This window comes from Sinohyriopsis cumingii, chromosome 9 (genome assembly GCF_028554795.1).
Source record: "Sinohyriopsis cumingii isolate HCF-2022 chromosome 9, ASM2855479v2, whole genome shotgun sequence".
Taxonomy (NCBI): domain Eukaryota; kingdom Metazoa; phylum Mollusca; class Bivalvia; order Unionida; family Unionidae; genus Sinohyriopsis; species Sinohyriopsis cumingii.
In genome coordinates this window covers 104,790,758-104,806,962 of record NC_142969.1, presented here as the reverse complement: position 1 = coordinate 104,806,962, position 16,205 = coordinate 104,790,758, and the positions used below count along the sequence as shown (strand labels likewise).

The window sequence follows — 16,205 nt, the reverse complement described above, 5'->3', positions numbered from 1 at the left end:
CACTGTAAGGACGTTTGGAAGTCAAATACGAGGCAGTACACTATACGGCTGTTTGCAAGTTAAATACGAGGCAGTACACTGTAAGGATATTTGCAAGTTAAATACGAGACAGAACACTATAAGGCTGTTTGCAAGTTAAATACGAGGCAGTACACTATACGGCTGTTTGGAAGTCAAATACGTGGCAGTACACTATAAGGCTGTTTGCAAGTTAAATGCGAGGCAGTACACTGTAAGGATGTTTGCAAGTTAAAAACGAGACATTACACTATAAGGCTGTTTACAAGTCAAAGACGAGGCAGTACACTATAAGGCTGTTTGAAACTCAAATACGAGGCGGTACATTATACGGCCGTTTGCAAGTTAAATACGAGGCAGTACACTGTAAGGACGTTTGGAAGTCAAATACGAGGCAGTACACGATACGGCTGTTTGCAAGTTAAATACGAGGCAGTACACTGTAAGGATATTTGCAAGTTAAATACGAGACAGAACGCTATAAGGTTGTTTGCAAGTTAAATATGAGGCAGTACACTATACGGCTGTTTGGAAGTCAAATACGTGGCAGTACACTATAAGGCTGTTTGAAAGTCAAATACGAGGCAGTACACTATACGGCTGTTTGCAAGTTAAATACGAGGCAGTACACTGTAAGGATGTTTGCAAGTTAAAAACGAGACATTGCACTATAAGGCTGTTTAAAAGTCAAAGACGAGGCAGTACACTATAAGACTGTTTGAAAGTCAAATACGAGGCAATACACTATAAGGCTGTTTGCAAGTTAAATACGAGGCAGTACACTGTAAGGATGTTTGCAAGTTAAAAACGAGACATTACACTATAAGGCTGTTTACAAGTCGAAGACGAGGCAGTACACTATAAGGCTGTTTGAAAGTCAAATACGAGGCAATACACCATAAGGCTGTTTGAAAGTCAAATACGAGGCGGTACATTATACGGCCGTTTGCAAGTTAAATACGAGGCAGTACACTATAAGGCTGTTTGCAAGTTAAATACGAGGCAGTACACTGTAAGGATATTTGCAAGCTAAATACGAGACAGAACGCTATAAGGCTGTTTGCAAGTTAAATACGAGGCAGTACACTATACGGCTGTTTGCAAGTCAAATACGTGGCAGTACACTATAAGGCTGTTTGAAAGTCAAATACAAGGCAGTACACTATACGGCTGTTTGCAAGTTAAATACGAGGCAGTACACTGTAAGGAGGTTTGCAAGTTAAAAACGAGACATTACACTATAAGGCTGTTTACAAGTCAAAGACGAGGCAGTACACTATAAGGCTGTTTGAAACTCAAATACGAGGCAATACACTATAAGGCTGTTTGCAAGTTAAATACGAAGATGTACACTGTAAGGATGTTAGCAAGTCAGAAACGAGGCAGTACACTATAAGGCTGTTTGCAAGTTAAATACGAGGCAGTACACTATAAGACTGTTTGCAAGTCAAATACGAGGCAGTACACTATACGGCTGCTTGCAAGTTCAATACGAGGCATTACACTAAGGCTGTTTGCAAGTCAAATACGAGGCACTACACTATAAGGCTGTTTGAAAGTCAAATACGAGGCAGTACACAATAACTCTGCAAGTTAAATACGAGGCAGTACACTGTAAAGGATTTTAGCAAGTGAAATACGAGGCAGTACACTATAACGGTATTTGCAAGTGAAATACGAGGCCGTACACTATAAGGCTGTTTGCAAGTTAAATACGAAGATGTACACTGTAAGGAAGTTAGCAAGTCAGAAACGAGGCAGTACACTATAAGGCTGTTTGCAAGTTAAATACGAGGCAGTACACTATAAGACTGTTTGCAAGTCAAATACGAGGCAGTACACTATACGGCTGCTTGCAAGTTCAATACGAGGCATTACACTAAGGCTGTTTGCAAGTCAAATACGAGGCACTACACTATAAGGCTGTTTGAAAGTCAAATACGAGGCAGTACACAATAACTCTGCAAGTTAAGTACGAGGCAGTACACTGTAAAGGATTTTAGCAAGTGAAATACGAGGCAGTACACTATAACGATATTTGCAAGTGAAATACGAGGCCGTACACTATAAGGCTGTTTGCAAGTCAAATACAAGGTAGTACACCCTGACACTGCAAGTCAATTAAGTGGCAATACTTTATAGCACTGTCTGTAGGCAATACTTTATAGCACTGTCTGTAGGCAAATCACCAACTTACACGTAACTCTCGAGTTTAAATGTCTTGAAATGCATTTTGCAGAGATTGCGTTTGTGAGATCAGAACTTTACCATCCTTTCTAAGGATTGAATCAAGTGATCAGAAGTAACTTTTAGAACCTGGCAGACTTTGACTGGTAACTTTAGCATACTACAATACAGATTTCATAAAATGTTTCCTAAACAGGAGTGCCATGTCCGATTACCAGACCAAGTCATGTTCACTGTGGTGTTTTGTCCTTATGTAACTTCCTTTAACATCATAACCCGAGTAAAACAAAATCTAAGGCCACCAGGCCTTTAACATGATAACCCAAGAAAAACAAAATCTAAGGCCACCAGACAGAAAACCTTAAAGCGAGTTTAGCTCATTAAATTAAAAAACGTCGACCAATATTTTGTTTTAATTTTTCTTGAAACATTGCATGTTTTCGACAATTGGTTTGTATCAGTTTCTAACAGTTTGAACCCCATAGTACCTGTTCCATATTTGTGCCTCAGATCCCTCTAGACTGCCATTTTGTCATTGCAATTCAAACCAATGAAGTGCCATATCCACAATTGTGAAAGAGCTTTTTTATTAGATCCACAATCATGTACAACTTGCAAGTTCAACGTTATATTGTTTGGTTTTCTTTTGATTTGTTGTTTCTCTCTATTTTGAAATTTGTTTTTTGTTATACAATGACTAAACAAAATTCGATAGCATGTGGACAAAATATAAACAATAACAATAAAAACCATAAAACCAGACAAACAAACTCGTTTATGTCAGACTTTTCAATTCACCGGCAACCATTATTCCTTGTAGTGCATATAAAAGAACTGTTATTCGCTGTATGTATATATATATATATATATATATATATATATATATATATATATATATATATATATAAAGTAGGCTTCACTGAAATGCATATCGCTTTATTGCATATATCGCTTAAGTGCATAGCGAATGTATGGTCCCGTTTTTCATTGTAAATATACATGAATTAAGCTTAAATACATGCTCCGTTTATATGCATAGCTTGTGTCCGGTCCCGAGGCTATTCATATAAGCGGAGTTGACTATATATATATATATATATATATATATATATATATATATATATGAATATGATCAATGATATGTTAATAGTCATGCCATATATGCCAAATGATATGTTATCAGTAATGCTCTATGTCATATAAACGGAGCATGTATTTAAGCTTAATTCATGTATATTTACAATGAAAAACGGGACCATACATTCGCTATGCACTTAAGCGATATATGCAATAAAGCGATATGCATTTCAGTGAAGCCTACTTATATATATATATATATATATATATATATATATATACGCCATGTGATATGTTAATATTAATGCTATATGTGCCATATGATATGTTAATACTAATGCTATATGTACCATATGATATGTTAATAGTAATCCTATATATATACCATATAATATGTTATCAGTAATATTGTATATGCCATATGATATGTTATCAGTAATGCTATATATGTCATATGATATATTAATAGTAATCCCATATATGCCATATGATATTTTAGTAATGATATATTAATAGTAATCCTGTATATGCCATATGATATTTTAATAGTGATGCTATATGTATCGTATGATATGTTAATAGTCTTACTTTTTATGATAATATATCACATGTTATGCCTAAATATATCAAAAGGTAATAAGTAATAAGATATATCCCAGAGGTAGATATATGCCAGCATTAAAGATTTAAATAGCATAAAATTTTATAACATAAAATGTTTCTTACCTTTTCCTCACTTTCATGTTTGATTCTGACTTTCAGATATGTCTGTGCGATGTATTTTCGTGTCTGTCCTTCTTTTAAGTTACACTGGATTGTGTAAGTAACTTTATTTATAGGACCTATCAAGTCAAAATAGAACCGTTTCAATTATTATTTTGATTTATTTATAGGACCTATCAAGTCAAATAGAACCGTTTCAATTATTATTTTGATTTATTTATAGGACCTATCAAGTCAAAGAGAACCGTTTCAATTATTATTTTGATTTATTTATAGGACCTATCAAGTCAAATAGAACCGTTTCAGTTATTATTTTGATTTATTTATAGGACCTATCAAGTCAAAGAGAACCGTTTCAATTATTATTTTGATTTATTAATTCCTACATCTATCAACACTAAAATGCTTGCAGAGAGAGAGAGAGAGAGATAGAGAGAGAGAGAGAGAGAGAGAGAGATGATGATGACGATAAAAATGTTGATGATGTTTATCATTTCATTTCAGTAACGGCACAATACACTTACGATTGCAGACGTCTGAATGACTGTACAAATAACGGAACCTGCGATCACGTCGAGGACTCACCGACATTCAAGCAATGTGTATGTTCCAATGGGTATCAAGGGGTAACATGCAGTGTTAAAACAGGTAAAATTAAAGTTTTTTAAATGAAATCTTGGGCTTCGTGACATCTTCATAACCTTCAGACGTCTCGTCATGCAAAACATAATTAAATTTATTTCGATTATTTTATATTTTAAAAAGCATGTAAAAATAATTTGAAGTGATGCTTATGACACAAGCGAATTTATTTATGCATGGATGGATGGATGGATGGATGGATGTGCATAAATATTTCAGTAATCCAATAGTGGTGTTGGAAGAGAGGAAACAGTACACTTTTTGACAATACATATTTGGACTGACATTGTTTGTCTCAGAAGCGACGACTGAAGAAACCACTGCAGCGACAAATGAAAAGACTATAGTTTGTTTCGGTAATTACACTAAATTTGGAGTAGTATCCCGTTTAAATAACAGTCTGTGTGCTGCTATTGCTTATTGCAGTCGACATAGCACTGCGAAGCAGATAGTATTTTCCCCATTTAGTTGTTGTTTAGAGGCGACATGAAATGTATATAAATGTAGGGTATTCAATAATACTTAGCTTTGGCGCGTAACACTCGTTTGAATGATCAAAACTGGGTTTAGGGAATCAGGCTTTCTATGAAAAAGAATACATTAAAAACGTAAAAAGTAACAGCAACCAACAGACCCTCAACCTCTCCAACAGTGACTACTGTTTACATGACTCTGTTAAAGCTAGTATATATTACAAAACGGAATTGGATAAAGATGCATTAAAATATAGCACTGACAATATTTTATATTATATGCTTGATATAATATGATATTAGATTATACTATCTTGCAATTCTTATTGCAATTTATTGGTCCATTTCAGGTGACATTTGTTCAAACAACAACCAATGTCAACATAACGGTACATGCTATGGATCAAACAACAACTGCTCGTGCCCGTACGGTTATTATGGGGATAAATGTGAACTAGATATTGGTAAGTCTAAAAATTACATTCTTTTGTAATTTTTATACATACACTTGCAACCGTGTTTGGAAACTTAAGCTTAATAAAAACCCACAAGGTGTGTTGTCTCTATATTTGTTTCCGTCGATAGGTTTGATATATTTTAGTGATTGTTGTTTGATTATTGGGAATCGGTACCGGGTAGATGTTTTTCAAACTGAGCAAATTAGCCATTTAGTAGGTACAGTCGCTTTATTGAGCCGTGCTCGTATGGTTTATGGCAGGATGGATTAGTCTCATACATTGCGCTCCCCACCCCATTTATACAAGTAATATAATTGTACCTGGGCTATTCTCATTATACAAGTAATATAATTGTACCTTGGCTATTCTCAGTATACAAGTAATATAATTGTACCTGGGCTATTCTCAGTATACAAGTAATAGAATTGTACCTGGGCTATTCTCAGTATACAAGTAATATAATTGTACCTGGGCTATTCTCAGTATACAAGTAAATAATTGTACCTGGGATATTCTCAGTATACAAGTGATATAATTGTACCTGGGCTATTCTCAGTATACAAGTAAAGTATACAAGTAAAATAATTGTACCTGGGATATTCTCAGTATACAAGTGATATAATTGTACCTGGGCTATTCTCAGTATACAAGTAATATAATTGTACCTGGGCTATTCTCAGTATACAATATAACTGTACCTGGGCTATTCTCAGTATACAAGTAATAGAATTGTACCTGGGCTATTCTCAGTATACAAGTAATATAATTGTACCTGGGCTATTCTCAGTATACAAGTAAATAATTGTACCTGGGATATTCTCAGTATACAAGTGATATAATTGTACCTGGGCTATTCTCAGTATACAAGTAAAGTATACAAGTAAAATAATTGTACCTGGGATATTCTCAGTATACAAGTGATATAATTGTACCTGGGCTATTCTCAGTATACAAGTAATATAATTGTACCTGGGCTATTCTCAGTATACAATATAACTGTACCTGGGCTTTTCTCAGTATACAAGTAATATAATTGTACCTTGGATATTCTCAGCATACAAGTAATATAATTGTACTTGGGATATTCTCAGTATCCAAGTGATATAAATTGTACCTGGACTATTCTCAGTATCCAAGTGATATAATTGTACCTGGGCTATTCTCAGTATGCAAATGATATAATTGTACCTGGGCTATTCTCAGCATGCAAGTGATATAATTGTACCTGGGCTATTCTCACAATGCAAGTGATATAATTGTACCTGGGCTATTCTCAGCATGCAAGTGATATAATTGTACCTGGGCTATTTTCAGGATGCAAGTGATATAATTGTACCTGGGCTATTCTCAGCATGCAAGTGATACAATTGTACCTGGGCTATTCTCAGCATGCAAGTGATATAATTGTACCTGGGCTATTCTCACAATGCAAGTGATATAATTGTACCTGGGCTATTCTCAGCATGCAAGTGATATAATTGTACCTGGGCTATTTTCAGGATGCAAGTGATATAATTGTACCTGGGCTATTCTCAGCATGCAAGTGATATAATTGTACCTGGGCTATTCTCACAATGCAAGTGATATAATTGTACCTGGGCTATTCTCCGTATACAAGTAATATAATTGTATCTGCGATATTCTCAGTATACAAGTAATATAATTGTACCTGGGCTATTCTCAGTATACAAGTAATATAATTGTACCTGGGCTATTTTCAGTATACAATATAATTGCACCTGGGCTTTTCTCATTATACAAGTAATATAATTGTACTTGGGATATTCTCAGTATCCAAGTGATATTATTGTACCTGGGCTATTCTCACAATGCAAGTGATATAATTGTACCTGGGCTATTCTCAGCATGCAAGTGATATAATTGTACCTGGGCTATTCTCAGCATGCAAGTGATATAATTGAACCTGGGCTATTCTCAGCATACAAGTGATATAAATTGTACCTGGGCTATTCTCAGCATGCAAGTGATATAATTGAACCTGGGCTATTCTCAGCATACAAGTGATATAATTGTACCTGGGCTATTTTCAGCATGCAAGTGATATAATTGTACCTGGGCTATTCTCATTATACAAGTAATATAATTGTACCTGGGATATTCTCATTATACAAGTAATATAATTGTACCTGGGATATTCTCATTATACAAGTAATATAACTGTACCTTGGCTATTCTCAGTATACAAGTAATATAATTGTACCTGGGCTATTCTCAGTATACAAGTAATATAATTGTACCTGGGCTATTCTCAGTATACAAGTAATATAATTGTACCTGGGCTATTCTCAGTATACAATATAATTGTACCTGGGCTTTTCTCAGTATGCAAGTAATATAATTGTACCTGGGCTATTCTCAGTATACAATATAATTGTACCTGGGCTTTTCTGAGTATACAAGTAATATAACTGTACCTGGACTATTCTCAGTACATGCAATATAACTGTACTTGGGCTATTCTCAGTATACAAGGAATATAATTGTACCTGGGATATTCTCATTATGCAAGTAATATAACTGTACCTGGGATATTCTCAGTATGCAAGTAATATAATTGTACCTGGGATATTCTCATTATACAAGTAATATAATTGTACCTGGGATATTCTCATTATACAAGTGATATAATTGTACCTGGGATATTCTCATTATACATGTAATATAATTGTACCTGGGATATTCTCATTATACAAGTGATATAATTGTACCTGGGATATTCTCATTATACATGTAATATAATTGTACCTGGGATATTCTCATTATACATGTAATATAATTGTACTTGGGATATTCTCATTATACAAGTAATATAACTGTACCTGGGATATTCGCATTATATATGTAATATAATTGTACTTGGGATATTCTCATTATACAAGTGATATAATTGTACCTGGGATATTCTCATTATACATGTAATATAACTGTACTTGGGCTATTCTCAGTATACAAGGAATATAACTGTACCTGGGATATTCTCAGCATGCAATTAATATAATTGTACCTGGGATATTCTCATTATACATGTAATATAATTGTACCTGGAATATTTCTCATTGTACATGTAATATAATTGTACCTGGGCTATTCTCCGTATACATGTAATATAATTGTACGTGGGATATTTCTCATTATACATGTAATATAATTGTACCTGGGCTATTCTCAGTATACAAGTAATATTATTGTACCTGGGATATTCTCAGTATAAATGTTTTGTAATTAGGGGTATCACTAATTATGTGTATTAAGTGTTTATGGTACAATATACCAATCTACGGCTTAGACATGCGCAATTATAAATCACACCAACGTGAATTAAAAGAACCAATCAACAAACACGATGTAAAAGCAGGCACACATGCAGTTGTAAAATTACGAGCTCGTGAATGTGAACATTCAGTCTTTAGTTTCATTAAGAGGGAATAAGGTTTTAGAACCATTCAGTTACAGTGACTAGAGTGTTAAGACACTTGGAGAAGAGAGGAAACACTAACCTTCTGCCATCAAGTCAGCTGATTTCATCAATATCAAATTGATTTAAATTAGCAAGATTTTTCTTTCACGATCATCTTCTCGTTGCGCCAGAATACCTATATTCCGATCCTCGCCAGGAAAACGTCTTCTGCCTTTTTCTTTCGTCGCCGATGTGGAACTAAATGGATCGACGACCCGTGGCTCGAACAAATGATTGATCCAGTAGAATGGTAAAATAAAAGCTGATGAGGGTTACAATGATTTGTATTAGGCTTTGCAGTTAAGTATACATTCCTCGGGCTATCTCGTCATCGAGCTTTCAAAGGCAACTAACACCGTGTTCAATTTAATAAACTGGACTGCTCTTGAGTCACATGATCATCAGCTGGAATAAAGAACGGCAAACCGATTATGAAAATTCATTGTCAGAGACTGGCCGCAGTAATACGTGAAGGTACAGTTAGTAAAGTTTTCAATATTGTTACGAGTCTGTACAAGTCCCGAAGAAATCCAAAACTGAAGGCGATCACGTGTCTGTTATAGCTTATGGAATGTTGATGTGTCAACAGTCTTTGTTGAATCACAGTAATATAATTCCAAGTTTGAATTCAGTATAAATTCCAGTGAATGTCTCTATACAAGAATTTTATCAAAGCACGTTTGTATTTCCAGAGGAAAAAATCGCTTGAATTCAATAATTTGAACAAAAGAGGTTCCAGCCCAAAACGACTGGTCACAACATATAATATACAACTTGAAAGTGCTAGATGTTAAAACACGAACTGAACATGTTCTCACAGTTACAAGATTATATAGTTCTCTACTTGACTTCAGGTCACAATTATCATTTTCTATATATAAAAAACAACATTACGTAATGGAAAATAACCTTCTAGAATGATCATGATGTTTGCAAAACAATAACATGGATTGTATATAATTCACCTAGGAAACTCCAAAAACTTTGATCTAGATCAACAAATCTACCTCTACTGTTAATAAAGCTCCGGACAGTAGGCCCATACATAGAGAGAATAATTTAGCTATGAATTAGTTGCTTACAATGGATTAAATTAAAAAAGGGCAACCAGGTGAAGCAGAAATGAACTCAGTTTTGGACAATGTCAAGTCCAGCATACAATGTTACATGAGAATAGCATGCAATGAAAAATAAAAGAAATTTGTATTATAAAAACCTAACAAACAAACAATTCAATTAAATATACATGACATTATATCTTACTCGGTTACATAATTGAGTGTCAGAGTGCAAGAGTGACTGTGCCGTTACAATGTTTGAACTTCTGAGTGGAGAAGTTACCAGGGGATGTACATTTTGATACGAAGTCATGAGCCTGCTTGGGTGTATACGGGTGTAGCTGTGTGAGGTGTATGGAATGGTTGGTTGTTTATGCGAGGAGTTGATATATGTCAAACTTGACCGAAAGAACAATGGAAACCACACCGATAACCTTGTTTAGCCCTCACCGATTTGTTAATTTGTTCTAGACGAGTAAACATTGGAATTATTTCTCAACCACTCGCTGGACTCTGCCATCACTCTTCTTACGCTTACTCGCCTGCCCACACATTTATCTCTGAGCCATTTGCTGGCTCCAACCTGCCCATACATTTATCTCTAAGCCATTTGCTGGCTCCAACCTGCCCACACATTTGTCTCTAAGCCATTTGCTGGCTCCAACCTGCCCACACATTTATCTCTAAGCCATTTGCTGGCTCCAACCTGCCCACACATTTGTCTCTAAGCCATTTGCTGGCTCCAACCTGCCCACACACTTATATCTAAGCCATTTGCTGGCTCCAACCTGATATACATTTATCTCTAAGCGATTTGCTGGCTCCAACCTGACTATGCATTTATCTCTAAGCCATTTGCTGGTTCCAACCTGCCCACACATTTGTCTCTAAGCCATTTGCTGGCTGCAACCTGCCCACACACTTATATCTAAGCCATTTGCTGGCTCCAACCTGATATACATTTATCTCTAAGCGATTTGCTGGCTCCAACCTGACTATGCATTTATCTCTAAGCCATTTGCTGGCTCCAACCTGCCCACACATTTGTCTCTAAGCCATTTGCTGGCTGCAACCTGCCCACACACTTATATCTAAGCCATTTGCTGGCTCCAACCTGATATACATTTATCTCTAAGCGATTTGCTGGCTCCAACCTGACTATGCATTTATCTCTAAGCCATTTGCTGACTCCAACCTGCCCACACATTTGTCTCTAAGCCATTTGCTGGCTGCAACCTGCCCACACATTTATCTCTAAGCCATTTGCTGGCTGCAACCTGCCCACACACTTATATCTAAGCCATTTACTGGCTCCAACCTGACTATACATTTATCTTTAAGCCATTTGCTGGCTCCAACCTGCCCACACACTTATCTCTAAGCCATTTGCTGGCTCCAACCTGCCCACACACTTATATCTAAGCCACTTGCTGGCTCCAACCTGCCCACACACTTATATCTAAGCCATATGTTGGCTCCAACCTGATTAATCACATTTATCTCTAAGCCATTTGCTGGCTCCAACCTGATTATACACATATCTATAAGTCATTTTCTGGGCCCCACCCTGTTTTACAGTTACTGAAGTTACATCCATATATTCTACAATCACTCGTTTTGTACGACTCTTGTTTTCCGCAGATTTAGTCACTTTCATACATGATTGCATTCGTGTATTAATTTAGACATAAAATTCAATTATTCTGAATGTTACACTTATGACACTTATAACATATTGCTGAAGAGGTTTCCTTACATTTTATGCTGATGTTAGAAACTTTGCCATATATTTCAATATTTAACGAATAAGGACGTTGGCGGAATGACTACACATAATGTTTCTCAACTGATGTGAGAGAGCAATAATTGATTTAACAGATTGGATTGAACACGAGTGGGTTGACTGGAACCTACGTTAACCTCTCAAGATGTTCATGGATTTGTGTGTGTGTGTGTGTGTGTGTGATATGGATTTTTAAGGCAGCTTTAACAATTTTTCATTCATATCGCTACGATATATGCAGCGTGGCAGTTTATAGTGATGTCTAGTACTGGGCATCATGCCGCAGACATATAACACCATGTCCCACCCAGCCATATTATCCTGACACCAGACCGACCAGTCATAACACTAATCTCATAATGCTGAGCGCCTAGCAAGGCAGCTGTTAGTACCATTTTTTTATGTTTTTGGTATGACTCGACCGAGGTTTGAACTCGCGAACTCCCGCAGCCGAGGCGGATGCTCTAACCGCTAGGCCACCGCAGCGGTCCTTCATGGGTTTGTAGTTGTTACCCAAGGCATTGCTCCAGTTTACTAACAGAAAGTAGATACATCTGCGGTGTTTTGGCGGAGCTTTGCATGAAGCATGTTTTACGCTGCTCTTTTGTCAGCCATTTTGGAATAACTTTTATGTAGTCCTGTGAAGTAGTCGGTCAGAGTAAAGTAAAACAGTTTTATACTCGGTTCAATAGAGGCAATATGGTTGATAAAGGTGTCCGTCCATTTTAAGCGACAGATTATGCACTAAAGAATGAAGAAGACAAACAAGATGTCGATATTTTGCTTCCTGCACGTTCCATTAGCAGCTTACTTGCCATATGCAGGGTTAAGAAGCAGTGCTCCGTAATTGGATGAGGCTTAATGTTTGCTACAAGATGAGAAGTCTCTATTTACATGAGGTCAGAGATTTATTTTCGTGCAGATATTAATGTTAAATATTTAGTTCCTGGCATCTTAGGTAGTAAGAAATCACGCGAATTCTGGGGAGTTAGACGACCTTCCGTCATAGAAATTTACCACTTGAATAGCCTCTCCTTCACAGCCGTATTTTCAAATATCCTGTTGTCCATGCAGTCAAACTGTATTGACGTGGAGGTGTACAATGTGTTGTAGGACAATGAAGCCAACAATCAAAAACTCTATACAAAGATTGAATGCCTCGCTGGAGATGCAAGAACATTTCACATCAGACTTAGCATAAAGAAGCATGAACAACGACATGATAATTACCAACCTCATGACAAATGGATTTCACTTGTTAACTCAAGATCATGAAAGAGCAATGAATCAGTCTTTGCATTTAGTGGCGATATAATGCAAGCTGGATCAGAAAGCAAATTCAAACTTTGACCCAAGTAACTACTGAACTTAATCAGCTGATATGATATAAATTCTTCTTCATTAACGAGGATTGAAAGTATCACCAGAAGGAATACCAAAATAATGACACTAATAATAATTTCAACAGCAAGCATCTCTATGATACGGGAATAATGAAAAGAAAAATAAATTTGTATAGGCCTTCATTGAAAGGTATGCCGACGAATATTATAAGAGTTGTTACACTTGTTCTGCACATAAACCTTCGAATAAGCAGAATGGTGTACCCTTGAGTGAATGGCAAGTCGGTGGACATAAGGAGAAAGTGGCACATGCTGTCTTATGACCCTTTTCTTGTACAAATAATGGATACAAATACATCCTGAACGTGTGTGTATGTATCACAAACATTACACCAAGAATTACATGTGCAACGCTTGCCACAATATCTATACGAACAGTCAGCGATCCAACGTATGCGCTGCGATCAGGAAAATGTTCATTGTTTAGCATGTCTCTTTAATTTTCTTATTTCCTTTTATATGACTTCCTACCGAAATAATTGCTAACGTGTAGTGACTCCTTGGCAAGGTTTATCTGTCACATATGTTTAGGTTTTAATAGTTTCTATTTCATGTTGATATCTTTGATATTTTGTGCGAACATTTCAAACCTTTTATTCCACTTCTGATGCATAGATTTTCTTCATTGCTGTGTGTGTTTGGTCTGCTACTTACCTCAATGACACTGATGTTATGTTCAATTATGACCAATAAAGACCGCCTCATCTCACTCCCAAGAACATCCTGCACCGTATAAATGCAAAATATCAGACTCCATCGCGATACCAAGAGAGTTTGGTTTGGCATTTTATGCGCAGTAATACAAAAAAATGGGTAATTTAGTGCCTAAAACAGAGTAAATTGCCTTGCTCATGGACACACACCAGTAGCTGATACTAGTTGATGCAACTGTAGGATATGAGGCCTCACTCTTTCACGCTCGAGTCCGGCACGCTAACCACACGATCGACTTATGCGTTAGCAATATATCAAGCATCGTTGTTTATTTTCACTGTGAAAAAAAGAGAGGAAAAAATAACGTTTTGTGTTTTACCCACATGCTATGCACTTTTGTTTGGCATTATATAGCAGACGACATTTGATAATAGCTGCGCCAGCCATGTCAGTCTGAAAAAAGATATGTGCAAGTGCACATTCTTAGTTTCACGAAACGAAACTATTGAAACTTGTGCGGTATATATCTTTTTATTTTATATTGCTGTGATTTATTAATTTTCCAAGATAAATAAGTTTGTTAATTAACTGTAACAACTCATCCGTTATATTGTTTCTCCAGCTACATAAACTACATATCGACCAAGGGAGTGGACATACATTCGTTTCAATGACACGGACAGTGGCTAAAATGTTCTTAAGGTCTTCATTATATCTTAAGGTCCTCATTATATCTTAAGGTCATCATTAGATCTTAAGGTCCTCATTAGATCTTAAGGTCATCATTAGATCTTAAGGTCCTCATTAGATCTTAAGGTCCTCATTAGATATTAAGGTCATCATTCGATCTTAAGGTCCTCATTATTTCTTAAGGTTCTCATTATATCTTAAGCTCCTCATTAGATCTAAGGTTCTCATTAGATCTTAAGGTCCTCATTATATCTTAAGGTCCTTGTTAAGCATTAAGGTCCTCGTTAGAACTTAAGTCCTCATTATATCTTAAGGTCCTCATTAGAGCTTAAGGTCCTAATTAGATCTTAAGGTCCTTATTAGAGGTTAAGGTCCTCATTATATCTTAAGGTTCTCATTATATCTTAAGGTTCTCATTATATTTTAAGGTCCTCATTAGATCTAAAGGTCCTCATTACATGTTAAGGTCCTCATTAGATCTTAAGGTTCTCATTATATCTGAAGGTCCTCATTATATCTTAAGGTCCTCATTAGATCTTAAGGTCCTCATTATATCTGAAGGTCATCATTGGATCTTAATGTCCTCATTATATCTGAAGGTCCTCATTATATTTTACGGTCCTTATTATATCTTAAGATTCTCATTAGATCTTAAGTTCCTCATTATATCTTAAGGTTCTCATTAGATCTTAAGGTTCTCATTATAGCTTAAGGTCCTCATTAGATCTGAAGCTCCTCATTATATCTTAAGGTTCTCATTATATCTTAAGGTTCACATTATATCTCAAGGTCCTCATTAGATCTTAAGGTTCTCATTATATCTGAAGGTCCTGATTATATCTTAAGGTCCTCATTATATCTTAAGGTCCTCGTTAGACCTTAAGGTCCTCATTAGATCTTAAGGTTCTCATTTTATCTTAAGGTCCTCATTAGATCTTAAAGTATTCATTAGATCTTAAGGTTCTCGTTATATCTTAAGGTCCTCATTAGATCTTAAGATTCTCATTCGATCTTAAGGTCCTCATTCGAGTTTTCGGTCCTCATTATATGTTAAGGTTCTCATTGTTTCTTAAGGTCCTCATTATATTTTAAGGTCCTCATTATATCTTAAGGCTCTCATTATATCTTAAGGTCCACATTATATCTTAAGGTTCTCATTATATCTTAAGATCCTCATTATATCTTAAGGTTCTCATTATATGAGAAGGTCCTCATTATATCTTAAGGTCCTCATTATATCTCAAGGTCCTCGTTAGACCTTAACGTCCTCATTCGATGTTAAGGTCTTCATTATATCTTAGGGTCCCCATTCTATGCTAAGGTTCTCATTAGATCTTAAGGTCCTCATTATATCTTAAGGTTCTCATTATATCTTAAGGTCCTCATTATATCTTAGGTTCTCATTAGATCTTAAGGTCCTCATTATATCTTAAGGTTCTCATTATATCTTAAGGTCCTCATTATATCTTAAGTTCTCATTAGATCTTAAGATCCTCATTATATCTTAAGGTCCTCATTATATCTTAAGGTTTTCATTAGAACTGAACGACCTCATGAGATC

At 35.9% G+C, this 16,205-nt stretch overlaps 1 protein-coding gene across 1 annotated transcript in view; it reads left to right on the top strand.

Moving 5' to 3' along the window:
* The window catches only part of LOC149792389 (EGF-like domain-containing protein 2), a 110,429-nt gene that overhangs the window by 29,759 nt on the left and 64,465 nt on the right, over nt 1-16,205 (top strand). The window contains exons 2-4 of the mRNA XM_089970971.1: nt 4,045-4,101; nt 4,510-4,653; nt 5,471-5,584. Coding sequence (XP_089827097.1) covers nt 4,047-4,101; nt 4,510-4,653; nt 5,471-5,584 — 313 coding nt within the window. The 5' untranslated portion in view covers nt 4,045-4,046. The remainder of the gene's footprint in view (nt 1-4,044; nt 4,102-4,509; nt 4,654-5,470; nt 5,585-16,205) is intronic.